The sequence below is a fragment of the Cyprinus carpio genome, chromosome A17, assembly GCF_018340385.1.
Source record: "Cyprinus carpio isolate SPL01 chromosome A17, ASM1834038v1, whole genome shotgun sequence".
Taxonomy (NCBI): domain Eukaryota; kingdom Metazoa; phylum Chordata; class Actinopteri; order Cypriniformes; family Cyprinidae; genus Cyprinus; species Cyprinus carpio.
In genome coordinates, this window is record NC_056588.1 from 3,827,865 (window position 1) to 3,855,035 (window position 27,171).

Here is a 27,171-nt window from a genome sequence, read left to right on the forward strand (position 1 = left end):
CTCTGAATATAGTAGTGAGTGAGTGCGCGCGCGGCCGGGGCGCTCTCTCTCTCGCTCTCTCTCTCTCTCTCTCTCGGGTTCATTATCATCGAAGACATTTCAAGCTTATTTGGTAATGTTACATTTTAGCATCAGCTTGGTAGAGACGGGCTTTGGTAGATAACAGGTGAAAACCGGATCGGATCTGTGGGTAAGTTATAGCTAGCTAAATTATCAAACGCAGCTACGGTTAGCCATCGCTAACATTAGCATGTTTATCGAACAGCCTTCGATACATTTCTATGTTATAACTTCCCGAAAAAAATAAAAAAATACGCAAACATATAAAACAAAGTTCTAGCGAAATACTAACAGCATCTTACTTACCAATCCAAAATGAAATGTTGCAAGTTCGGAGTCGAACCTCATTTCTTTCAAGTCCATCAGTTGTCTCCAGCGATGGAAAGCAGTGCCGATGTTTACTCTAGTTCGGCTCCTTTTCTTATCGGATTTGATTTGTGATTCCGAGTGCGGTTGTTTCCCTGTAGCAGGTGGTGGTGGTAGGTGTCTCTTGCCAAGGGCTTCAGCCATCCTTCCGCTGTCTTCCCTGAACTGAAATGAAGTAGTGGGCTGTACCTTCCACACGATTGACATCAGGTTCCAGTACGCCCACAAGCCGTGCGAGTTATTCGTGTATTGCAGGTTGGCTGGTGGTTATGTTGCCCGCATATCGCCTCCCATGGCCGAAACTGGTATTACGACACCTGTCGGGCCGTGGCTAGTAATGCTAATGCTAATTAAGGTTGATATCTCTGCAGCACTATAACTTGACATTTTTTTAATGACATCATCGCCCTTATTTCTTCTCATTCTTTTGATGCGTGTAGGTCATTTTTTGGATATTTTTACCTCAATTTTTACACATGGCACCTTTAAAGGTTTCTGGCAGAGCTGGTATGTGGACTTTTTTTTTTATTTTTTTTTTATTTGCAGCACCAGTTGCAGTCTGGCTTTATATAGTGTAATAAAAAAAAATGTTTTAATAAATATTCACTTTACTATATATATATATATATATATATATATATATATATATATATATATATATATATATATATAGATAGATAGATAGATAGATAGATATAGAGAGAGAGGATAAATTTACACATTATTATATATCATAACTTTAAGCAAATTATATATATTTATACAATTGTTTTTAATTTCAATAATTGTGCAACTTAATTTAACACTTGTTTCTGTAATATTATAAATAAAATTATATATAAATATACATTATTATAATTTTATAAAATGTATAACATATATGCACACACACAGAGTTTAAAAATGTTATATTTATAATACATCATATATTAAAATATATATATTAATTTATTATTTTATTTTTTATTTTTTTGTGCAACTTCATTTAATATTTGTAAGTTAAAAATGTATTGTATCTAAGTCCATTTGGTGTGAAAGTCTTTGAATGAATGACTGAGTCTTAGAATAGTTTCTGGTTTCTGGTTCTTACTGATTCTGATAAAACAAAATGTTTTCAATATGGTTCAAAACCCTCCACAGCATGAGCCTGCATGGAGAGAGTACCACAAATCAAAGTCACTTCATGCAATTCTTTACAGTTTTACTTGCCAATATCACATTGTGAGAAGGAGATGTCTTTCCCAGCAGAGATGGACAAGATAAATAGTTAACAGTCGCTCTTTGATTGTGGCCAGCAGCGGTTGAAATCTTACATAAAGGAAGCCTTTCACAGGCCAAAAGGCCATTGGTAACAGAGGCGACAGCAAAGCTCTTTGGCTTTGATCCTGAAAATACATCCAAGGCGAGTAAACTGCACGCTTTGTTAGCGTGTAAAAAAGCATACGCGCACGCATCATCCCCTTACGGATGCTTTGCATTTGTCGTACTTATCACTGAGTGGCAGAGCCCAGGTTGCGTTTGGTTACGCATGAAAGTAAAATGCATCTTCCCAGCTTGTCATGTATCAGAATGTTTGCCGACAATTGTTTAAAAAAATCATTTTGCTATGAAGTACCCCGCTTTCAGCCGAGCTGCCGAGAGATGGATTGCTTTCTGGAGTTTTTGACAGGTGTAATTGTTAAGGCGTCATCTGTTCTTGTTTGCACAAAATACATTTTAGCCAACTGTAGGACTTGCTTGCTAATCTTTCTCCCATCATTCTATTCTTTGCTTGCCACTAGACAAATCCCCTGTTATTTGACCAGATGGTGGGAAATCCATTCTCATGATAAGTTGCTTCTAGTTTGCATTTAGATTACCTGCAAAAATGGAACAATTTACTACCCTGCCTCTAACCATAACTTGCAGTTTTCTTTGTATAGATTTGACTTACTTGTAACAAATTATATAAATCTTGATGAGTATGTTAAAATTTGAGGTAATGTATGTCAGAAGGAAGAACAGAGCACTTTAATGGAAGCTGACGTGGTTCAGTAGAGCTGTGAAACATCAGACGGCATGCGGATTCTTCAAGAAATGGCTCGGATCTGCACAGTGTCCTGTGATCTTGCAAAGAACAACAGAATACCTTATTTTACTTCATATTTTCTTATAGGAGAAACAAATCACAATTGCAATCCCTTTACTTGCTCAAATGTTTCTAAGAGGCCTCAGCAGAATTTAATTGAGACTGACTTTCTCCTGCTTTTCAGATTTTTCTCCTGAGAAAATGTCCCTTGTCATGTCAGAGATTTCACTAGAGATTTCAATTATGAACTCAAACGTTTCTCATATCAATCCTATCAAAATCTACAAAGATCAAATGATGGGAGATTTAATATCCACGTCATTTTTATAGCTTTAAAGTCTTACTGTATGTTAGGTACAGTCTCATTTTATTAATCTCTCCTTTTTTTACTCTCTTTCTTATTTTTTTATTTTTTTTGGAGAAACATCTGAGATAAAGTTGATATTGAAATTAAATATAACTCCATTATGTCTCCTGAGTTTAATGAGTTTAAAATTGTTATTGTTCATATATTTGTTATAAATATCTTAATATTTAATATTTAAAAATAATTAAATAATTTATAATGATGAAAAATAATAATTTAATTATGTATGTATATATGTATATATATATAATAATTTTTTTATATATTATTTACATTTGATATATTTTTACATTTTTAAACATTTTATCTACATCTACTTCACATATTTTATTTTTTTATCTTTTATTTTATTTATTTATTTATTTTTTAAGATTTGTATATAAAATGTTAACCGAAAGTTTGAAGCACGAGATTTTGATTCAGCTAATTTGCATGTAGTAAAAAGTAGGCTACGTACCTTACAGCCAAATGTCATCTAGTTTTAAAAAAGGCAAACTGTGATTTACCAATGAAAAAATGACAGCATGTGTGTGCTTTATAACTAGATGACAGGTAAACATGCTTTTAAGGTCTGCTGTCAATGGAAGCTCCTATTGCCCAGGTGCATTGCCTGCAGATATCCAGTGAAGGTGTATTATGTATAAATTATCTGTCACCTTTTTTCAGGTTTCCTATGCTGTGATGAGCACTAATTTGCATAATCCTTTTAAGGAGTCAAATTATTCTGTCATGTAGCAGATTTAACATGCTAGCCAGATTCCGCTGCCTCTCTGCTAATTAGTATGTACATTACTGCACATTGAAATCCGCGGCTGCAGACGGTTGAATGCATGTGTTCATTTCCTGGTCAAAGTACAGTTTGCCTGTCATTATCAGTGGATGCTTTCAGATTCCTTCAGGTTTCATTTACTTAAGTCTCACATGAGGATGCAAGAATAGGATAGATATGAGACATCTCAGAGGTGATTGTGTGGTTTCAGAATTACAATGGTGTATTGTTGACATTTACATTTACATTTATGCATTTAGCAGAGGCTTTTATCCAAAGCTACTTACAGTGCATTCGGGCTTTACATTTTTTATTATTTTTTTATCAGTATGTGTGTTCCCTAGGAGTTGAACCCATGAACTTTTGCGCTGCTAATGCAATGCTCTACCACTGAGCCTGGTAGTCATCACTGCTCATTTGCATAAAGCAGAATTTTGCCACATAGCCAGTGGTTGCTGTGTCTAGAAATCATCAGATGACCTACTCATTTTTGTTGCTTTAGTTTAGCTTCTGTCAACTAGCATTTTGGAACATATATAGGACATAAGCAATGGTTTGGTGGTCATACTGTAGTCTACTGGAAATCTTGTAGTTTCAGTCTCTTTCAGAAGTGCGTTCTCCACTTTCCTCCCAGCGTCCTGTGTCACCTGATAACAGGAGTCTGTCTCACCCGTCAACATTCTTGTTTTCCCTGGAAGCTTCCAAAACAACAGGAAATTAAACTAGCATTGTGTGCCAAGCACTTGGACTTTTCATTTCAAAACAACAATTTTACTGATATCTTTAATGAAAATCAGCAGGGTCAGCGAGATAAAGCTCCACCGAGAGACCCCTCGGAGCCAACACGCTCTAATCATCTGATTTTCAGAGTTTGGGGTGGTTTGTGGCTGAATCATTGTTTGCCCAACATAAGTGCTTCGCCGTGACTCGAGATCGCGATCTTCAATCAAGAGCAAATTGGCGGTTTGACCGAACGTGTAGATTGGAGGACGGACAGGGCGAAGTTTCAATACTTGCAGACTAATTGTGATTAGAATCACATTTGCTTTAATTTGAGCAGCGCGTGATGAAAGAGAAGCTCAGGACCTGAGCGTGGCTGTCATTAGCCATGCGCCCGGCCTGTGGTCTTTCCTCCAGCTTCTGTGTCTCTGTGTTCTCCTGTGTTCATTTCCTCTATGTTTTACAGTGACATTCACTGAAGGTCATCCGCCATCTCTCTCTCAGAGTGCCTGATGTTCATCAAGGCCTTTAGCCAAGCTGAGCTCCTATGCGTGATGCAGGCTGTGTGTTTTGTACGCCATCCAAGCAAGAACGGCTCTGCTGAAAAATGTTGTAATGTGTCTCGTCCTGGCATGAGTCTGGCCACCTGAGTGAAAGGCACTACACTCATCTGGTCTTGTACCTCCCTCTTCCTGTTGCACTGGTTCACTAGGGAAAATAACTTGTATTTTGCTGCAAACAACTGAAACATGAACACACAATTACGCTTGCAGCCAATTTGTTGTGACAAAATACTGGGTGACACAGGATTTGCAACAGGAAAAAAAATATTTTATTCATCTGGAATTGATTGGATTGTTAATAATGGGTTTGTCAGTTCTAGGGTTGATTTGGATTGAGAATGCCTTTTATGAATGAATGGATGGATGGATGGATGGATGGATGGATGGATGGATGGATGAATGGATAGATGGATGGGTCGATGGATGGATGGATGGATGGATAGATGGGTAGATGGATGAATGGATAGATGGATGGGTCGATGGATGGATGGATGGATGGATAGATGGGTAGATGGATGAACAGGTTGGTGGATGCATGGATGGTAGTTTACATATTTCATTATATTTAATAAAAAAAATTGTGTTTCAGGGTTAATTTCCCATAATGCATTACCTGTGATATTATAATTCAGTAAATTCCCCTTACTGTCAATCCAATTCAAATTCTAATTTACTTTCCTGTGTGGTGTGGCCAATTCAATTCAGATTCAGCTTTAAGAATGTTTGTTTTCTTTGGAAAAACATTCATTGATTGTTCATAGGATCAATCTGAATATTCGTTTGGAGTCCCTTAACCTTAGTCTCATCTCCTTTTTCCATGCTTATTTTTTTTCAAACAAGAAATGCTTGTCTTGTGTAAAGGAGAGTGTGCTGTAATTCAGAGTTTCACACATGCTCTGTTGTCTGTGACCAAAAAGAGCAGCACTGCTGGAGTCCAGCTTCCCTGTTTTTTTCCTACTTTTCTTTTCTAGAACCCTTCCAGCCAAGCGGCCACAGTTATTTTAGCGGTTCCCACTCTGACGCGCGCTCTGCTCGGCCCGGCCCGGCCCGCTCTGTCTACATGCCAGTGCTTTCCACAGCCAGCAAATCATTACATGGGGAGCCCTGCCAAAGTTTTAAATACCAGAAAATAACACCATTTACCACATGCAGGGCAATTATTTCTGTGAAAAATTACCCAGGGGGTTTTATTTGTGATAAACCCCCCATTCTTAACAGAGAAAGACGATGCGTAACCGGCTCTTTCAGGTCCACGCGAAACTCCTCATTAATATTTATGGCCTGCTTTGCAAAGAAACAGTGATAAGCACTGGATGAATATTAAGTTTGACTTTATTTAAAAAACGCATTAAAATATTCACTAAATTAAAGAAAGAAAGAGGGCGAAAACCTTTAAAGAAAGGTAAAGAAAAGCAGAGACTTCTTTGTGAAGAGGTTAAATAGTTCATTTTGCACAGGCAGAGGAGAGAAGCTAACTTGCAGACCCAGTGGAAGAGAGAAACTCTCAGCGAAGTTGGCGGAAAAGCAATAAAAATGTGGAATCTTCCAGAAGGCGCCCGCATGGCCTTGCCGTCATTTCGAGGCCGAGTCGTCTGCTCTTTGTTTTGGTGTGGCAGACGATCCTTGAGTTGTCTGACTGTGGAATGACAGTCTTTTCATGCTATAAATATGAATTAATAGAGTGCACGTCTTCATACAAGAAAGCACAGGGCTGTTACGTCCTTTACTATAAAATATCTCACTAACATCTGCCCAAACAGATGCATTTCACTTGAGTTATAGTGTTGAGACTGCTTTTAGAGTATCATTGTGATATGAAACGAACAATTTACTTTTTTTTTTTTTTTAAGGGGGGGGGGGATTATGTAATTGTGATTTTTGTGATTAAAACATGTCATTGCGATTTCAAAAAAATAAAAAATCTAAATTTTGGATTTTTATTTTTTTTTATTTTACAGTGAAATATTACAACAGTAAAATAATAATATAAAAATTAATAAATACAAACACTATTAATGTTTTAATATTTCACTGTAAATTAAAAAAAAGAAAAATAATAATAATACTAGTAAGGCTGTATTAAGACTATATTCTTTTTTTTTCAAACATTAAATCTAATTTTATTTTGACAGAAAACCTCAGGGAGCCCTTAAAGCTTCTCTTTTGTTGATATGCAAGTATTGGAAGATGGTTGGCATACGTTGCATTCCCAAATGCACATCAAAGGGAGCCAGACTCAGAGCAGATATAGAGATAATGAGCTGCTCACCTGTAAATGAACACAGTGCCATGCTTCACTCTGTAACACACATTGCATATATTTTTTTAATCAAATTGCAGCCTTTGACATTTGATAATTGTGCCAAGCCATAAGTGCGTTTTTTCCTTGATTAATTGTGCAGCCCTGTTTCTGCTCACTGAAAGCATAGTATGTTGTATATGAGCCCTTTGAGAGAGTTACTGGGACAGTTCTTTTCTTTTTGAGCAGATTTCAAGACATTTCCACTGCAGTGACATTTATATCTATTGGCTCTAGTACTGTTGAAAGCATCATGACAACTCAAAGATTGGTTAGCTGGTATTTTGGACATGTAGTGAAGAATATTACTTGTGTGCCCCAAATGAGACATAGCAGCTAATGTTTTGTGACACTAGTTGGAACAGCCTATCCAGGGTGGAAATAAACCAACGGAATAGTGCATGATGACTGTTTGGCTTGTAGACAGTCATGTGGTCATGTACAGATAAGAAATGCATGTACTTTTAATTAAGTCAATTAGCATAAGCTTTTATCCAAAGTGATTTATGCTTAGTTTTGATTGTAATTGTTGACTGTACCATTTAGTGTGCATTATGTGCATTCATGATGTGAACATACAACCATTTTGTTGGTTCTTAGGCTACAGCATAATTACTCCATCTACAGAGGGTTGAACAATGTCCGATCAGGTCCTGCCGTGACTCTGGGGTGAATGTGTGGATGAACGCAGCAGTGTTTGTGTTGTAAGATGGACCCTGTGGTGCAGGCTGGGTTGAGGATCAGTAGGCTCCCCTGTGAGATATATGGAGAGCACTGGATTCTCGCTGTGTCTCTGCCTTCGACATCTCTCTTCAGGCTTTACGCCACTGCACATTAACTGTCAGAATAAAAAGCACAGGCATGTGGAGTTCATACTAGGCATTGGTCGGTATGAGATTTTGACGGTATGATAACCTTAAGCAAAAATATCTTTATTTAACCTAAATCTGTAATTACAGTTATTTAATTTTAGTTATATAATCTATATACATATCGTTTATATCATTTCATATCATTTAGTTATATAATAATAATCATACACATAATCTAATTTAATAATAACCCAATTTGAAGCAAAAACAGAATGTTCTGACAAGCTTTGTTAAATTATACCACATAAAATTTTTTTAAGAAGGTAGTCTGCTATCATCAGAAACATTTTTATATAAACCCAAATATATATTTTGGGTTTTTTTTAATATTGTTCGTGCATCATGAACAGTGAGTGATCTGCCTGGTACAGTATTTTTCTCTGTGCATCTTCAGCGTTTCTGGCCTGTGTTAACGGACGTTAACAGACTTTATATTTTCACATAAATTACATTTTGGAAAATGATTGCATTGCAACACAATTTGTGCAAGTCCAGAACAGAGAGTTACAATAAGGCAAAAAACGGCCGGTTGCCGATCACGTAAAGGCCAAAGTATGTTTCAGCCATCCGCGCACCCTCTGCATTACGTTATTTTTGTCATCAAGAGGGTTCGCAGACTTTCAGTCTTTGAGGAGACATGGAAAACAGAGCATAATGCAGGAACGGTATAATGGAAAATATTAGTGGTTTTGAAACTGTGACATTTTCAAATTGTGGTATACCTTGAAACCAGTAATCGGCCCATGCCTAGTTCATACTGACTGCAGCGTGTAGTTAGAGGAGTTAAACACTGCTAGAGGTTGTTCAGCAGTACTGCATTCACTCCTATATTTCGTTCTCCCGTAGAGCATCTGTCTAACAAGCAAGGTCTCTTGCCCACTGTCCATTGCAGAAGCTCACAGAGATAATATCTGAGAAGCCGTGAGTAATCGGGCCCTGTTGTCTGAGTTAAGTCGTTTAATGGTCTGGCCCTCCGTTTACCGCAGTCTCTCCGGGCTGGCTGTCAGAATCGCACCAGCCTACCTCGTCACGATGTCAGCGCCGCGAGATGCCGGGGCTGGATCGCCCTCCTCCTTGTGTCTCGGGCCCAGCTCAGCTGCAAACACAGAAGTCCTGTGGGAAGGCGCGAGCATGGCGGCTGGGTCCCATTAGAGCCCCGCTCCACCCCGCACCAGAGGGAGAGCAGCGCCTGCCAAGCACAGGAGCTTTTCCTCACTATCAGCTGGAGGTAGCGCGCAGCCGCTAATTGATTGCAGCTGTGCCGTTTAGCGGTTAAAACATGATTTGAGGTGTCAAAGATCAAACATGCAGAGGTTTTGGTAATAGCCCAAAGGGTGTGTGTTTGTGTGTGAGGGAGTTACATAATTGTGAGGAAATGAGGTTTCAGTGAGTGTGTGTGTGAGGAAAGTCTATCAGGCATTAGCAGAGTAAGTATGGATGTCAGGTGAGTTTTGTTTTCAATGATCCAGCATCTTGTTTTGCAGCGAGCCAACAAAATATTGTATATTATCAAAGCAGCTGTCAGTTTCATGGATCCACCATGTTTGCATACGTTCCTGCCCAGGGTTCACACATTCTTCTCTCTCTCTCTCTCTTTTCCTCTAAATCCTCTCTGCTTCATTTTCCCACCCCGTAATCCACAATTATAAATGAAAATTTTGTCATTAATCACTTACCCCCATGTCGTTCTAAACCCGTAAAAGCTTCATTCATCTTCAGAACACAATTTAAGATATTTTGGATGAAAACCAGGAGGCCTGTGACTGTCCCATCCACGCCACAAGGATGAGCTGTCTTCTTTTAAATCAAAGCTAAATACACGTAGAAACAGAGCATCCTTGTGGCGTGGATGATACAGAAGAGCATACGCAGCATACGGTCATATGGAGAGACACAGAGGAGACCGTTGACAAAGGAATTATTGAATAAAGTTGTTATTTTTGGTTTCTTCGCTTACAAAAAGTGTTCCCGTCGCTTCATATAACCCAGATTGCACGTCTGATGGCAGATGGAGTATTCTGATGATGACTTTCATACCTATTATGGACCTTGACACTGTTATTTACTTGGCAGTCTCGGTTTTCATCCAAAATATCTTAAATTGTGTTCAAAAATGTTCATTTTGGGGTGGAGTATCCCTTTAAAAGTAGTAGTCAATATAAAAATATAAAACTTTATTTAAAATTTAGCTTTATTTAAAATGTTATATATATATATAAACTTTATTAAAAATATTCAGTAAATACAAATAAATAAATATTTTTATATATAGTATACCAAGATTATCTATTTTTAATTGTTTTAGCTATAATTTTTCTTTCTGTGTTGAGTAATTGTTCTTTTATAAGTAGATAATAATAAGGATTTTTTTTTCTAAGGTTTTATGTTATGTTTATCTGTGTCCATTTATTGAAAGTGTTTAGTTGTGGGTGTTGTGTAAAGGTGACGGTTCGTTGTTCTCTCTCACAGAACGCTTCAACAACCGTGACTTGTTCAAGCTTGTTAGCTTGTCATTTAAACCTTGTGAGGCGTCCTCTCCTCTAATAAGCATCCTACCTATCAGGGAAAAATAATTTTTGAGTGCGATAACATGGTATATGCATAAATATGAATGAAGGAATGGTTTTGACTGGCTTGTCTCAGATATTTCGAGGTGAAACCTTCTCTTCCGGATTGACATGCATAAACACAGTAATGCATAAATGCATACGTAATATATGGTAAAACATTCCCAGATGTTTTACTTTATGTGGGCAGAGACTTTCCCTACTCTCTAATCATTGGCAGCAAAATGACACCTCATGCAAATGGTGTGAGATGTTTGCCCTCAAATATTCGCACAAAGCAGGAGAAGATGATGCTCTAATTGGTACAGCAGCCATTTGGCCGAGTTCCAGTCTATCAATTACTCGCACCGCTTTTCTGAAGTAATAGAGTGTAATTGCGATTCTTTTGCTCTTATTAATAGGATGCAGATGCCACGGTGGGTAACACAATGCCGACGACTGCCACAGCCAGCCATTTGAAAGTTATTTCAAAGACGAAAGCGTATGCGGACTCCCTCTGTGCAGATCTTCATTGGTCTCTTGCCGTTCCTTTCAAGCGCTCTCTTTCTCTGCCCATATCTCTCTCACTCTCTCTAGCATTCCCGTTCTCTGACTGACAGTCTCTCTGACGCACTCCCTCCCGTTTCATCGTGCAGCAAATCAAATATGACAGCGAGGACTGTAGACATAATGGAGAATGTTAGGAGGGACGGCTACTGTACACACACAAATAGCCGCAGGCTTAATTGAACAGCGCTGCCCATGACCCGAACTCCTCCAGAAGCCTGCAGGATGTGCTACGAGTCGTACTTCACTCTTTTATTGAGCGTCAGATGTGCTAAATCCCCCATCCAAGCAAAAACCTGCAAAAAAAAGCAATAAAACAGACAAAAAGGAAGAGCCGTGACCAATCGCGAGCAGAGTCAGTGCTTTAAGTTTAATTAATTAAATGCTAAGCTCTGTTGCGCACAAAGTCGCGGCGAATCAAATGGCGTCTTCCTGAGGGGTGTGATTTTTGCTATGTTAGCAGCGGCTGATGGAGTTGGGTTTGAGAGCTATCTAGTCGCATCGCCACGCCGCTGTCTCTTTTGAATAATGGCACTGATAATTTGAGGCACTCCAGTGAAAGAGAGGCGTTGATGCTGAGTAAATAGGCTGATTGGGGAGAGATGAAGGTCAGTCTCACTGCAGGTGACAAAACAGTGAATCACAGCCACCCGCTCTGCTCTATCCATCATTTCGTTCCTTCCTTTTATCCTCTTTCTCTCTTCACAACATCCCGTTCCCCTCACCTCCCCCCAAGGAACTTAAAAAGAACACAAATGAATCTCACTATGAGATGCTTTTTTTTCTTTTTCCTGAAACGATTGTATCAGGTGTCCTACAAAGTGTTTCATCAAAACTCATTTGCAAAACAAAGTTCTCTTTTAAAGCTAACAGGAAATTACATTTCTATTTACTCTGTGAAAACAAACAAGCGTATGTGTTCAAAGTCTCTTCTGCTCACCAAGGCTGCATTTATTTTATCAAAAATATAATAAAAAACTTAAAATTGTGAAATATTGTTACAATTAAAAAAAATCATTCTGATATGCTGATTAGCTGCTCAAGAAATATATTTTGTTTTCTTTTCTCTTCTATTTCTTCTTCTTATTATTATTATTTATTATGGCTTTATTATATAATTGTTATTTTCTTATTATAAATCTCTTATTATTATCAGTGTTGAAAACAGCTGTGCTGCTTTATATTTTTGTGAAAACTGTGATTTTTCATATTTTATCCAGGATTCTTTGATGAATTCATGATGCTCATTTAAAAATGTATTTATTTTATATTACAGTAGCATTTACTTGAAATAGAAATCTTTTGTATAATTTAAATGCTGTCACTTTTGATCAATTTAATGATTTTAGTCAAATTAATATTTTTCTTATACAACACATATACACACACACAGAAATGTTTCATTAGAGAAATAAAAGGTGGTATTTTGATTTTTAATCTTTTCAGTGAATCAGTTGACTGGGGAAAATTATCAGTAAATAATGAGTTATCAGATGGAGGAAGATTTGATTTTTAGTTGTAAATTGATAATATGCATTCCATGTTGGCCTTGATAAGTGAGTTATATTTTTGCCAGAAGTAAATACACACATCACAGATGAGTTTGTTTATTTAAGTGCTCTGTCCTACCAAATGAATGGAATTGGACTTCCTGTGCAGCACGGTTTACATCCTCCCAGCTCGGCTTGTGCTGGAAACTGCAGTAAGCCTTAAGGAACAAGTGTGGAATGATAAAGTAAGAGCTGTAGTTGTGAATAAATTGGCATCATTAGTGTCTCACTCAAGTTCATGACATCAGAGATGTTACCCGTTATAGCCTACAGGAGCGAGTCAATCTAGACGCCTGCCGAGGGTACGGTGTTCACAGCGCACACCCACACACACACACACACACACACACACACACACACACACGCACGCTGTGTGTCTGAATCATTCAGATTTCTCCTCTGGCACTTTCAGCAAAGCATATGCGTGAGTGTCATTCACCTAATGTGAACTGAAACACTGGCTGGGATTTGATTCGGCGCGCTGAAAGCTCAAGCTCTCTTTAGCGGAGTGTTGGCGCAGGGCCGACCGCAGCTTTGAGGCCCGGGGTTACGGAGGAACACAGCCTTATAGAGCCGCAGTTATCAATGGGCTCATAATGACTTATCCTTGGCATTAGCTGGGAAAATATGGGACTATTATACAAATATTTTTACAAGAAATGCAATTATAGAAGAAAGACTGTTGAGGTTACTCATTAGCCGGCCTACACGGAATATGTGCTCACTAATTTCCTCATCATAACAAGTGTCATTCACACCCTTTTCTTACAAAATATTTGTGCTTGTTGCTACTTTCAGCTCTGTTTAGCATGTTTTACCACTAAGGTTTTCCCAAAAAATTAGCATGGAAAAATGTCTGCGGATTCTGTGTACCTGCTCATTAAGGAGAATTAAATGAGATTGTCATTTGAGGAGCTGAGGTGGTTCTGATTCCTTGTAACAGTCCTGTTTTTCTTAACGATTCCATTAACTATTCTCCTAAGAGTCATTTAGTTTGTAAATTAATGTGCAACCAGCAAGGACAACGCTATTATAAAATGTGGTGCTTTTTTTCTCTTCATATTCAAGACAGAATTTATGACTCTCAATTCAGCTATCATATAGTTTCTTTTCCTGTGGTGCTGTAGATTCAGTAGCAAATGCTATCGTTGTTGATTTATTACGGTGTGATTATTAAAGCAAGAACTGTTAAGGTAACTGTACATCTTGAAAATAGTAAATTTTTGAAGTTTTAAAAAATATACTTTTTTTAAATATATATATTCTTTGATAACAGGACTAAATGGCATTTTTCACAGGGAAAAAGAAACTCATTTAATGTATTGTGTGTCTATATATATATATATATATATATATATATATATATATATATATATATATATATATATATATATATATATATATATATATATAAAAAAAATTAAATTAGTGTTAATTTCATTTGAATTTATTCTTGTTAATTATCTTCATATTAGTTATCTCTTATTACTTAAAATAATGCATTTATTTATTCACTGTAATGTTTTTTATTAAACCTGTCAGACTTATTTGTAGCAGAATGTCTGAGCTGCACTTTGCTGTACAATGAAAGTGAAAGTGACCGTGGCTGTCTAGGAAAATTTTCAGTAAATAGTGACTTAAATTTCAGTCTGTTCCTCACACAAAGCTATCATATGTCTTCAAACGGTGGGATATAATGCACAGGCATATGGACTGCTTTTATCATGCTGGTTTTTTGTCCTTTATGGGTCTTAGCAGCTCTTGGTCACCATCCTGCAACTGATAAACATCCTGAAAATCATATGGGTTTAGAACAACATGTGGATGAGTAAATGAAGAAGGATTTCATTTTTAGTTGACCTGTTCCTTTAAGAGCTGGAACAAGCAGAACGCCGGTTTGTCCCTGTATTTCTGAGCATGAATGTATGTGTGTGCACTCAACAGATATGACAGCACTCTTGTCCCTGTACCGCAGTGCATATCTCAGTCTCTCTGCTGGTTTGATGTAGTGCAGCAGACGGCTCTTAATAATTTATTTGCGTAGCAGCACTTAACAGTGATGCTGTATCTCTCTCTCTCTCTCTCTCTCTCTCTCTCTCTCTCTCTCTCTCTCTCTCTCTCTCTCACTCACACACACACACAGGTCAGGTATGTATCCCCACACTTTTTCAACACAGCTCAAACACACACACAAGTTTCTTCATCATTCTGTATATGTTAGTAAAGATGGATGACAGTGTCTTCTTGTAGCCTGTCAGTTTGTTATGGTTTTTCTTGTAGCGACAGCTCAAACAGGATCTATAGAATCAGCAAATAAATATACATTTTGATTTAATGACCCAAAAACGATTTCAATTGTTGTAGTAATTTTAGGGATTTCAATTGTTGTAGTAATTTTAGTAACAGCACATTTATCTGTATTCTTAAGTCTACTATGTTCCCTCAGGTTCCAAACAGCTTATCTATTCTGATGTTTATTCTTGTGTGTCAGTTTTATGTCCATCTTGTCCAGACTGACTAATCTGGACCTTCTCTCCGTGAGCGTCAGGTTAACTCTGCGGTCAGAGCCATTGGCCCCTGTGCAGTAGATTTATTGTCTTGGTGATGGTAGTTGGGTTGTGGTCAGCACGTGCACGGGGGAACCGCGGATGGCTTCTGCGTTATTGTAATGGACTCTTGCATGGGAGAATTTACCTGTAAATGTCACTCACCCCACTCCAGCAGATGACATCGATAAAAGCCCACGTAAATCACGCTGAGCGGCCCCTACGCCCAATCCAGCAGTCAATATCACAGCCTAATAAACATGCCAGGGGGCCGTAGTAGTCTGGGAAGAGTGTTTTCAGACAATTCTTGTCCATCTTCACACCATTGATGGGACTTGTAGTGTCTTAGGCTGCTGTCACAGAGCAAACATATTTCTAAAATCAACTAGTTAGTGATATTTTAGCATTATTTACATGGTGTTATAGTGTTTATTAATATTTTGAAAAAACATTTTTTTTTTTTTCAGTTTTCATTTTAAATTTAGTTAAATTTTTTGTAATTTTGTTATGTGTGGTTTTTTAGTTTTTTTTATTATTTTTTGAAATTATTTTTCTGTGTTTTTTGAATTTTTTTTTTTATTATTTTCAGTTTTAGTAATTTTAGTACTTATCCTAAACATGCTATTTCAGTTAGTTAGTTAATTAACTTTATTTTAATTACTGAAAATAGTTTAAGTTGCAGTTTTTGTTAACAATAACAACATTGGTGTGTTGTTTGAATATTGGGTTAATGTTTTCTCTGTTATAGTTTTATTGGCTATTAATGTCAGAATTTGTAAATTTGGCAAATTTCAGTAAAATGGATTAAAGTTCATGTACCAAAATACTGGCTAAATTTCTCTAATAGATTTCTAAAATGTATATTTATAACAGCCCTTAACAATGGTTTTATTATTATTATTATTGTGGTTTTTATTGGTTTAATTTTATTTGTTTAGTTTTAGTAATTTTGTTATGTGTCATTGTATTTTTTTTAGTATTTCTATTTAGCTTTAATTTATTTTTGTTTTAGAAATTGTAATACTTAAACTTGTTTCAAGGGAAAGTTTCATCTTAATTACCAGAAATGATTTCTGACTAAATTTAAACAACATTTAGTCAAAAACTGAAATAAATCAAATCAAATAAAATAATAAACATGTTTCTGCAATTTTGATTGAATTGCTTTCATGCCCATTACAAACTGTACGTGAGTCCACATGAACTGTATCCCAGACCAGCGTTGGTTACGAAAACTGCTCGGGAGGAGAATTTGTCAAGAAGTGACAGTGATGTACGCTTTAGTTTCTGACTCTTTTTGCAGCTGTGGTTTTACTACAAACGCTCTTACCTTTTGTTCATCCAGTGGTATATTTTCAGCTCTTTCCATATAAGCAGTGTCTAGAGTTCTCTGTATTTCATTTTTTTTCTCCCAGGATTGGGGTTTGATTTCTCATCATATTCTGCCTTCTGTCTCTTCTTAGTCTCTTCGGATTGTTCCGTTTACGCAGCTGAGGGAAAATAAGGTGTTATTTTGCGGGGTTATGACAGGTGTGTGGAGCGTTCCGGTGTTTGATTGACACGCTCCTCGTTTTGTGTGGATTGAAGGTCTCTGTGATGCAGCACGGGTCTGCAGTACCTCCATCCTGGCCTTTTGTGAGTGTGTGTGTGTGTGTGTGTATTATTTTAGTGAAACAATATTGTGAACACTGTGGGAATACCACAGACTCAAGAATATCCTTTCCCTCAACACCTCTTCTCATCTCTTCTCTGCTCGTGGTCTCTCCCAGCCTCCCTCTCTCAGTCTGCCAGCCCTTTGGCACGGGCCGCTCTGTTCTGACATGGTACCATCCTGTTTGATAATAATCCTTAGATGCTACTGCAAACCACAGAGCAGATCTTCAGCACTCTGAGGCCTGTATTACATCACATGTGCTGTTGACTTTATGAGCGTCTGGGCCAAACCAGCAGGAGAACAGGGATTTAGCATCTGATGGAAATCAGAAACTGCATTAGGGTTAGTGGTGTCATTTTAGTTTAAATTTTAGCAGTTTTAGTCATTTTATGTTCTTTTGTCATCTGCAATTGTATTAGTTTCTTCTATTTAGCTTTTTACTTTATTTTTGTTTAAGTTAGTAATTTTAGTACTTGAACTTACTTTATTTCAGTTAGTTGCCAAGGCTACATTATTATTCTTTAAAACAAATGTTTAGGCTTTTTATTTAAATGTAATATTTATATTTTATTTCAGCTTTTTTATTATTAAAATGATTTTTAAATAGTTTTAGTTTTAATCAACAATAACGACACTAATGCAGTATGTTGTCAAGAATTTGGTGTTTGTCGCTGTTTGTTGTGACAGTGTGAATTAGACTTGAGGCCCGTGTTGCGCAAAATGCCTGATCCTACAAAATCACTTTTTTTGTATATTATATTATACATTTTTTAAATATGACTTTTAAATGATGTCTGATCATATAAACCTAAAGCTATAAATGTCCACATTTCTTGTAGTGCTTTTTCTATTAGCTAGCATGCTAACCAGACTGTTTCAGACTGGATTTAGGTGCGCGGTTTCTTCTTTTAATTGTTGGTCTCTAAGTGCGTCAGACTTATTAGACTTATTTTTAGTTACATAAACACACAGCTGCAAGATAAAAACTTGCAATTCTAAGAAAAAAGTCAGAATTGTGAGATATAAACTCAGAACTTTGTTTCTTGCAACCTTGTTGAAACAACTAGCTCCTGCTCAGGACCAGCTTAAACCAGCTCAAACCAGCATCCATGCTGCAAAACATACCTAACCTGCATATGCTGTTTTTTTCAACAGGGAAGTTTATATCTCACTATCTTTTTTTTCAACCATGGAATGAATAATAATAATAATTGTAATAATAAATAATAATTAATAATAATAAAAAGTGCAACTTTTTCTTACAATTCTGACTTTTTATCTTACAATTCAGACTTTTCCTCTTAGAATTGTTACTTTATGTGTTTACATTACAATTCTGACTTTTTTTACATGCAATTCTGAGAAAAAAAAAATCTGATTTGTGAAGACAAAAAAAAGTCAAAATTGCGAGATAAAAAGTTGGAAGTACCTTTTTTTTTAAAGGGCTTCCAAAACATGGTACCTTCTTAATGCCATTTAAATCAACAAATAATTAATTTTGTTGTTGGAAAATAATAGTTTCACAATCACCAAACCAACAGAAAAACATCATGCATTCATTTCTCTCTCCAGCTTGTAAGATTGTCAAGCAGTCACAAAGGACCAGGATTTAGCGTGCACAGGAAGTCTGACGCGATTGAGACGGCATCAGGGTCAGTGGTAGTGTACCCAGAGCAGGCCTGCTTACAAAACTGACACATTTTCAATCATATCGCTGATTCCCTGGAAATCATGGAAAGGCCATGTCGGAGCATTTTATAGAGTACAATGCTCCAGATGGGGATTAGTTTTCCCAACATGTGAGGGAAAAAAGGTCTTTTTTAAAGAGAATGCGTGGTGTAGGGGCTATGAAAAATGGACCAAATCTTCTGCCGTTCTCTGCAATATACAGTGCCTTTATGGCCATGAAACAAAATCAAAATGGGCCTACATTGGGCCGTGGAGACGGTGCTTTATGTGTAGGTGAGTGTGTGCACGCACGTGTGTGTTGGAGCACCGTGTGTGTAGGTGTTTTCATTCAGTTAGCGGTGGAATGGTGACACTCTCCATACCTGCAGGGAATTTATTGTGCTAAATGAGTTGTGGCCCACAGAAGTTTGTAAATTGCAAAGCATCAATCTAGAGGAGATATAGAGAGAGAGAGGAATGCGTCCTCATTCGTTCACCCCGTCTGATATCAATCCTTTACCGTTAAAACCTTGCCTTTCAGTTCCTCCCCATTCATCCTGCAGCAACCTCCGGTGTTTAACAGGGATCATGAAGAGCCCTTAACAAATAAAAGCTCTTTAGCGTTTGAGTGCCACGGATAAATGTGTGAACGAGGCAATTAGAACGCCACCCGTTATCTGTAGCGCATCACGTCAGAGACGAGCCAATCACATTGCCCCGAATCAATAACCCGGAAAATTTGTTAATGTTAAACTACAGTTTCGAAAAATAAATGTTTAACATCAGTCAATAAACATTCTAGAGACTGGCAATGATTCAGTAAGGTTGGAGCTACAGCGTGTAATGCAGCACTCAAACTGCTTTCTCAGTTCTCAATATGTAAGCTTATATGCTGCTTTATTTGTCTTCCAGATCTCACCATTAACAGAATATATGCTTTGCGGTGTAAATAAACCTCATACTGGTTTCTAACATCAGAAAACATCAAAAGAAAATACATTTTTGACGAATTTCATTTCACATTGCAGTTACTGACATTTTTCATTACATTTACATTCCAGCAATTCCATAATTTTCATAAAACTATCTATCTATCTATCTATCTGTCTGTCTGTCTGTCTGTCTGTCTGTCTGTCTGTCTATCTATCTATCTATCTATCTATCTATCTATCTATCGTTTTTATCTATTGTTCAATCTGTTTCTGAACTTTGTGTCGGTTTATCTTATTATATTTCAGTTTATCATGTATATGTAATGGTTTGTGAAATGTTAGACTCATTGAAGTTGTACTCATAATCTGTGTGAATTCTGGGTCAATCTGGTTACTGATGTTTCCTTCATTACGGCCGTTAAGAGCTTTTCCACGTTTCTCCACAGCGAGCCATACTGGGAGAGGTCTGCTAATGCAAGCTCCTGCTCCGCCACTAGGCCCAAGACACTCCACCTTGGAGGGCAACAACATACCTCATCACCATGGTAATCCATCCCTTCTACCACATCTCTCAGTCCAGCCGGAGCCAATAGAAATCACAGATCATCTGCACATACACCAGACATTTCTACAGCACTCCAGACTCACACACACAGTCACAGACAAATAACAGTTGTATTGTACAGTATAGATGATAGAGATTCAATGATTTATAACTTTCTACCAAAGTGTTTTTTTAACACTGTCCTTGTTCCACCTTTTTTTTTCTTTACCATGATCACTATAATTTCTTCCATAATGCTAGTATAGGTATAGTTACTAATGTAAAAGTTGTGCTGCGTTCATTTCATGTCAAAATACAGTCATTTCAGACAGTTTTACAAATTCTTCATCTTTGTAAACATAATTTGGAAATGCAGAATTTTTAATGAAATGTTTCCCACTTGAAATATTATGACAGTAATGTAAATACACACTACCATTCAAATATTTTGGGGTCAGTAAAATGTTTGAAAGGCTGCATTTATTTGAACAAAAATATTGTGAAATATTATTACAACTTTTCAATGTTTTTCTATTATAATATATTTTAAAATGTAATTTATTCCTGTGATGGTAAAGCTGAATTTTGATAAGAAATCAGAAGTCATTCAAATATGCTGAAATGCTGCTCATGTTCTTACTAATAGCAGTGTTGAACAGTAGTGCTGCTTAATATTTTAATATAGTCCCTGTTAACTGGATCATGTTACATACAATCATTTCTGAGAACATGAACAGCCCAGAGCAGAGCATTTACATTTCATATACTGAAATTCAGACACAACATGAATGCTGCATTGATATCAGCCACCACTCTCACCAAAAAAAAAAAAGAAAAGAAATTAACCAACAGAACACTCTTAAAAATAAAAGTTCTTTATTGATGGTTCCATTAAGAAGCTTTAACATCTATGGAACCTTTCCATTCCACAAAAGACTCTTTATAGAGCAAAAAGGTTCTTCAGATTATTAAAATGTTCTTCACACTTTTAAGAACTGTTCACTTGAAATGGTTCTTCTATGGAATCACTGTGAAACCCCACTTTTGGAACATTTATTTTTTTTACGAATGAACGATTCTGGAGCTGCTAACAGTGCCTAAAGGAGACACCAGATTTATTTATGATTATTTTACAGAAGCTACAGTAACTCTTTTGGCAGAAACTGTGGTTACCATAGTCAGTTTTTTATAAGGAGTCATTTTCTCTCTTTTTTCCCCAACTATCATTCTAGAAATGAACGATATACTTTTAGATTTTTCTTTGATGTTTTCTTTTTGTTCATTTGAGGTAGAATTACATCTTTGGTGTTTTTTTTAATTCACTGAGAAACCCCAGTGGAGTATTTCCCCTTCACAAAGATATTCTTAATTGATCAAAAACAAGTATTATTGCTTCTGAGCCACAGCAGCTCAAATAAATTATGCCACAGCAACAGAAATCCAATACGTAATAGGCTTAGTAAGACGAGCTGGATTGCTTATAGCTCAGATAAACGATGCCCCTTTCCAGAAGAGCCCTTTATTGTGCCCCTTGCTGATTTCCAACCTGTGAAGATGAAACAAAGCATCGTGGGAAGTGAAGTTTCACGTATTCCTCCGAGACCAGACAGACTGGAAGTTTCCAGAGGTACAGCTGGCGTATTTGGGGAAGTCTTTGCGTAAGGAAACGCATTTGAGGTATATACAGCGCTGATTATATGCAGGCGCCGCTTGATGGATTGGTAAGGAACGTAGGCACGGGGCTCTGGGATTACTGTCACACTGACTAAAGAGGATTTATTTATCAAATTCACAAAAAGCCTCTTCTAATAGCTCATCATGGGGTGTATTTAGAACTATTAGTACAGCCACCCTTGGCTTCTGATACACTACCTGCCAGTGCGCATAACAGCAGATCTGCCTCCTCTATCATCAGCGTTTTCTCTATTTTTATGTCTCTTTTCTCACACAGTGGCATTCTGTTCAAGCTTTGACACTTTAGGTATGGCGTAAAGCCACTAAATAGATTTTCACCTTTTAATTCCTCTCTGAAAGCGTTCCAGCGAACAAAAGCTCAATTCCAACACCACCACCACGCCAACATACTGGCATTAGATGCCCTCACTGTCCATTAAAGAGGCGCATGCTTCAAAAGCCAGGAAATTATTTAAATGGATCATATTCTACTTTTGTTGCAGATAATTTTTTTCCCCTATAGAAGGCCACTTATAATGTTAGTCAAAGTTTCTTGCACCTGAACAGTCAAGTATAATATAGTTCTCCTGACTATTTTCCACCCTCTCGTTGACCTTTAGAATTAAGGGTATGCTTTTTATTTGCATACCCTCATGTTGTTCCAAAATTAAATGCTGTTATTCTTTATATGGAACACAAAAGTAGTTGGTTGGCATAGTCTTTTAAGGCCATAAAAAAGACATATAAGTGGTCCATATTATGTTTAGCTAGACTGCAAGCTTTGTGTGAGGACAGACTGAACCAAAAAAAAAAAAAAAACATTTAGTTATTTATTTTTCTCTGCTACAGCTCTCAAATGTGGTTTTCTCGAAAAACTGGCACACCGTTTTTTGGTTCTGGACCCAATTGGGCATGACATCAAACATCAAACCTGTACCTTAACAAAGCCATTTTGCTAAAATACAGGTTTGTTCCTCACGTAAAACAAGTGTTTATCTTGGGAGACTTGGAATATAGTGTATGAGTCATTTGGACTACTTTTTTTAACGTGTCAAGTTGCTGAATACTAAATAGGTGTTGATATATACACTACAGTTCAAAAGTTGGGTTCGGTAAGATTTTTTAAAATGTTTTTGATAGAAGTATCTTATGCTCACATGGTTGATCAAAAATACAGTAAAACAGTAATATTGTGAAATATTATTACAATTTAAAATAACTGTTTTCTATTTGAATATATTTTAAAATTAAATATATTCCTGTGGTGGAAAGGTGAATTTTCTCCAGTCTTGGGTGTGTGTTGATTGTTCATTAATAATTCTTTTTTGTTTGTTTGTTTGTTAATAAACAGTTTTCGTTATTATTACTGTTGAAAACGGTTGTACTGCTTAATATTTTTGTGAAACTATGATTTTTTTCAGGATTCTTTGATGAATAGAAAGTTAAAAAGAAGAGCATTTATTTAAAATAACATAAATCTTTTGTGACATTATAAATGTCTTTACTGTCACTTTTGATCAATGTAATGCATGCTTGCTGAATAAATTTATTAATTTCTTCCCAAAATAAATAATTAACCCTAAACTTATGATAACCCATTTTTGCTAGTTACTTTCCATAAAGGGTTTGAGTGGAGCTTTATGTTGTGAATGTTTTAGTATTTATACATAGTATATTAAAAGAGAATGATATGTTTTGTTAAGATATATCCACTATAAGGTGATAGTGACTTAATTTGGGAAGTCTGTTATTTCCACCTTTATTCATTCAGAAAAATAATTAGCTTTGAACATATGTTATGAACATATGTTTTCCTTTAAAAAATGTTTAGTCTTAAGTGATGATGAGAATGTTTTTATTTATTTATTTATTATTTATTTATTTATTTATTTTTAATGAGCCATTTTAATCTTAAGTGATGGTGTATAACTGATGCAGTGGCTGTCTGGTTTGGTCACAGTGAGGTGTTCTTATGTATCTCAGGTTGATGAGTCTGTGGGTGAATTCCAGCAGGGTTATTTAGTTTAAGTGCTGTTTGATCCAGGAATGCCGGGCAGGCTAAAATTAAGATAAATGGCTTTGTGGAGAGGGGCGGCCACCTCTCTTCCCAGCATGGGGCCTTTGAGGGGCTGCAGCGGGGCCAAGGGTCTACCGCACACCTGTCTCTCCTCGTTACAGAGTCCAGCGCTCACAGAGACACCAGCTCTTCTCTATCAAGGCTTATTGGGACCTTTGGCCCCATAAACAGCAAGACATGCACAGCGATTGAGTCATTCACATCCATTACATGTACATACATGCGCACATTATATATTCCATCCAGCCCTGTTTCTCCTCCAACACCTGATTGGACCAAACTAGGATTAGATTCAACTGAACAGTTGGAACAGAGCATTGGAATAGCTCTGGTAAAATGTCAGATAGAGTTAAAGGGTGTGAATGCCAAAGATTTAGATGCATTGGCTCGGTTGCGAAGTCCTTTAATCATCTGAAGCAACTCTTTCATTGCCAGAAGGAATTCCCTAGTTTTGGAGAATAATAAATGTTTGTGTTCTTAAAGTCAGCATGAAATGGACTCGCAACTCATTTTACTTGCATAATGTGACGGATTTTAGAGTAAAACTATTTAAATGTTGCTTCTGTTTGATCTGGATTTGGTCAGAATGTGAAAAGTGACAGTGATTATGCTAGAATAGAGTCAATCTGAACATTTTTTTGCGGTAGATGATATCTGCAATCATATTTGTTTGAGCCTCTATCTGCTGGTTTTCAGAGATGTTGAAGGGTACGTGGAGGCTGAAGGTCAAGATCACTCTCAAGAGCCTCCCAGCGTGTCCCAATGGTAATGTTGCTTTTTCAGATTTATTATTTGCTACGATGGCTGTAGCCATTAAATGTTTAATTACTTTTCTAACTACTGACAAGATTTTAGAAAGGCTGCATTACTAAATGACTATCCATGCTATTCACACTTTGATTAAAAAGTGTAATGACAAAACTGTTAAAGAAAGTAAATGCACTTAGTGTGAAGAAAAATTTAATAATCTAAAGAACCAAAATAAAGGTTCCAGAAAGGTAGGTGGGGGGGTATGCTGGTATGCTGTGATGCCATGGAAAAAACCTTTCAGTAAACAGTTCTTAAAAGAACAAATTTTTCTTGGCAACAATTTGAAAATATAAAGAACCAGTGGAAAGATTCCAAGAATGTTAAAGATTCGTTGTGGAACCATAGATGCCAATAAAGAACTGGACTCATATTGACTTTAAAAACCCACTGAAAACTAAACTTTGTGGCGTTCCATCTTTGTCTGTTAGTTTTAAGGTTATCTGTATGCTAGTATAATGCTTTTTATGAATTGTTAGAGATGAGATATTCATAAACAGATGGCTGTTCTAACATATTTGACATGAAATTAATTGCTCAGAGTTTTTTCTTCAAGTAATGCTTTTTAACATTTCCAAATAATCATTCTTTCTCCGTCCCAAAATGTGGATTTTTTTTTTTTTTTTTTGTAATGTGGCATATGGCACATATTAGCTTTGTGCTGACGTTCAAATTACATTTGTCTGTAAGTTTGACCAACTCAGGATGAAGTTACTAATAGAAGAAAACCTACATGAAGGGATTCAACATAACAGCTAAAACAGATAAGGTATAAATATATTTTCAGCTGTATTTTAGGACACAATTAAAGGTAGTGCATCTGAATGAGCCTCCATTAACACTCCCCGTGCACAGCTTTTTAATGGCTTGCTGGCTGTGATTCAGAATTTGCTAATAAGTGAGCTAAATGAGGCTGTTGATCAAAAAAGAAAGAAAAAATTACATCAGATATGACACTCAAGTTTTGATTGCCCAAGTCAGCAACAACAACACCCAAAGGTCTTCTAAAGTTGTAGCTGTTTGACATTTGATGGATGAAGCAGGTCAGACTGAAGTCCTGTGCACATCAGCCTTTGTTTGTATGCAGGAAATGAGTTTGTTGTGTCATGTTTGAGTCATCAACATATAAAAACAAATAAGGAAATTATTATCTACAAAAAGTAGATTTTTGCATTTTCTGAAAAGAAAAGTATATTAGTGGAGTGTGTTGCCAGGTGTTCTGAGTGGTTTTAGTGTATGTATGTGTGTGTGTGTATATATATATATATATGCCAGGTGTTCTGAGTGGTTTTATATATATATATATATATATATATATATATATATATATTCCATTTTATTGATTGTAAAGTAAAAATTATACATCTGAATAAGCGCTATTTAAAGTATCATTTACACGTCACTAACAATTTGTACCGGTACTAGTTTAAAGCAGAAGTTTCTGTAAGGTTCTATGAAAAATTGGTTCCTATAGAATAGGTTCCTATTGGTTTGTTATATCATATTTGGGTCATCAATATAACCAGATGGAAATTCACTTAGAAATTGCATAACTTTAAAAGTTCAGTAAAATAAATGAATAAAAAACTGAGTGGTAAAAAGCTCGCAGTCACAACACTAGTGTGTTAGTGATTGCCAGATGTTCTGAGTGGTTTTAGTGCATTCTTTTATGTATTCATTCCTGGATATGGCTCAGGATCCTCTTAATATGTTAATGAGTTTTTTCACATTTAATTGATTGTAAACTGAAAATTTTAAGCCTGAATAAGCATTATTTGAACTATCATTCAAATACCATTCATTTGTACCAGTACTTGTCTTTAGCCGTAGATCTTCTTGTTTTGATTATCTCTGTTTTTACAGTTAAACCCTGGTCTATGTGTAAAAAACAAGCAAGTCTTCTATCGTTTTAGAGCTTCGGTTTCACTCCTGACCAGCGGCAGAAAGTTCCTGTTGTACGGGGCATAAATGAAGCTATCCATTAGAGAGAGAGAGAGAGAGAGAGAGAGAGAGAGAGAGTCCTGTGGAGCGCTGGTAATGTGTGGCAGGTGGCCTGCTTTGCCTGAGGAAGATCTGTAGGCCATGACAGCTCAGAAAAGGCATAAATCCTCCTCCTCTCTCTTATCTCCAGCCACATTTAGTTGCCATGGGGATTTTATTTATGCAGCTGAAAACTTCCATACTTGCAAACATTTCAGCTACTGCCTTTCTGTCGGCCCCGCCGCCACGGCTTCGGCTGCATTTCATGCTTAAATACATGACAGAGGGACGTCTGTACCCGCTGTATGGGTCTGAAGACCTGTCTGTTGTAACCGAGGGGAAGTAAAAGTACCCGCTTATTGTGTCTAGAAGTGGATATAAGGCGGTCAGTTGAAGTATTTGTGTGATGATGCTGTCCAGAGCGATTTGTGGGGTGTTTTATAACGCGCTAAAGATTGAGGGATTTAAAGGACCAGAGAAGGAGAGTTAAAAACAACATGGAATTAAAATGAACCCTGTGTCCTTTTCTTTAAAAAATGTCC

General features: G+C 36.7%; 1 protein-coding gene across 5 annotated transcripts in view; it reads left to right on the forward strand.

The window, feature by feature from the left end:
• Positions 1–27,171, forward strand: part of LOC109048374 (neuronal PAS domain-containing protein 3-like) — a 280,671-nt gene that overhangs the window by 43,869 nt on the left and 209,631 nt on the right. For 4 of the 5 annotated variants that reach the window (XM_042773582.1, XM_042773583.1, XM_042773584.1 and 1 more), the window contains exon 2: positions 19,994–20,092. The exons of the other annotated variant lie outside the window; for it this stretch is intronic. In XM_042773582.1, coding sequence (XP_042629516.1) covers positions 19,994–20,092 — 99 coding nt within the window. The remainder of the gene's footprint in view (positions 1–19,993; positions 20,093–27,171) is intronic. 5 annotated transcript variants of the gene reach the window in all.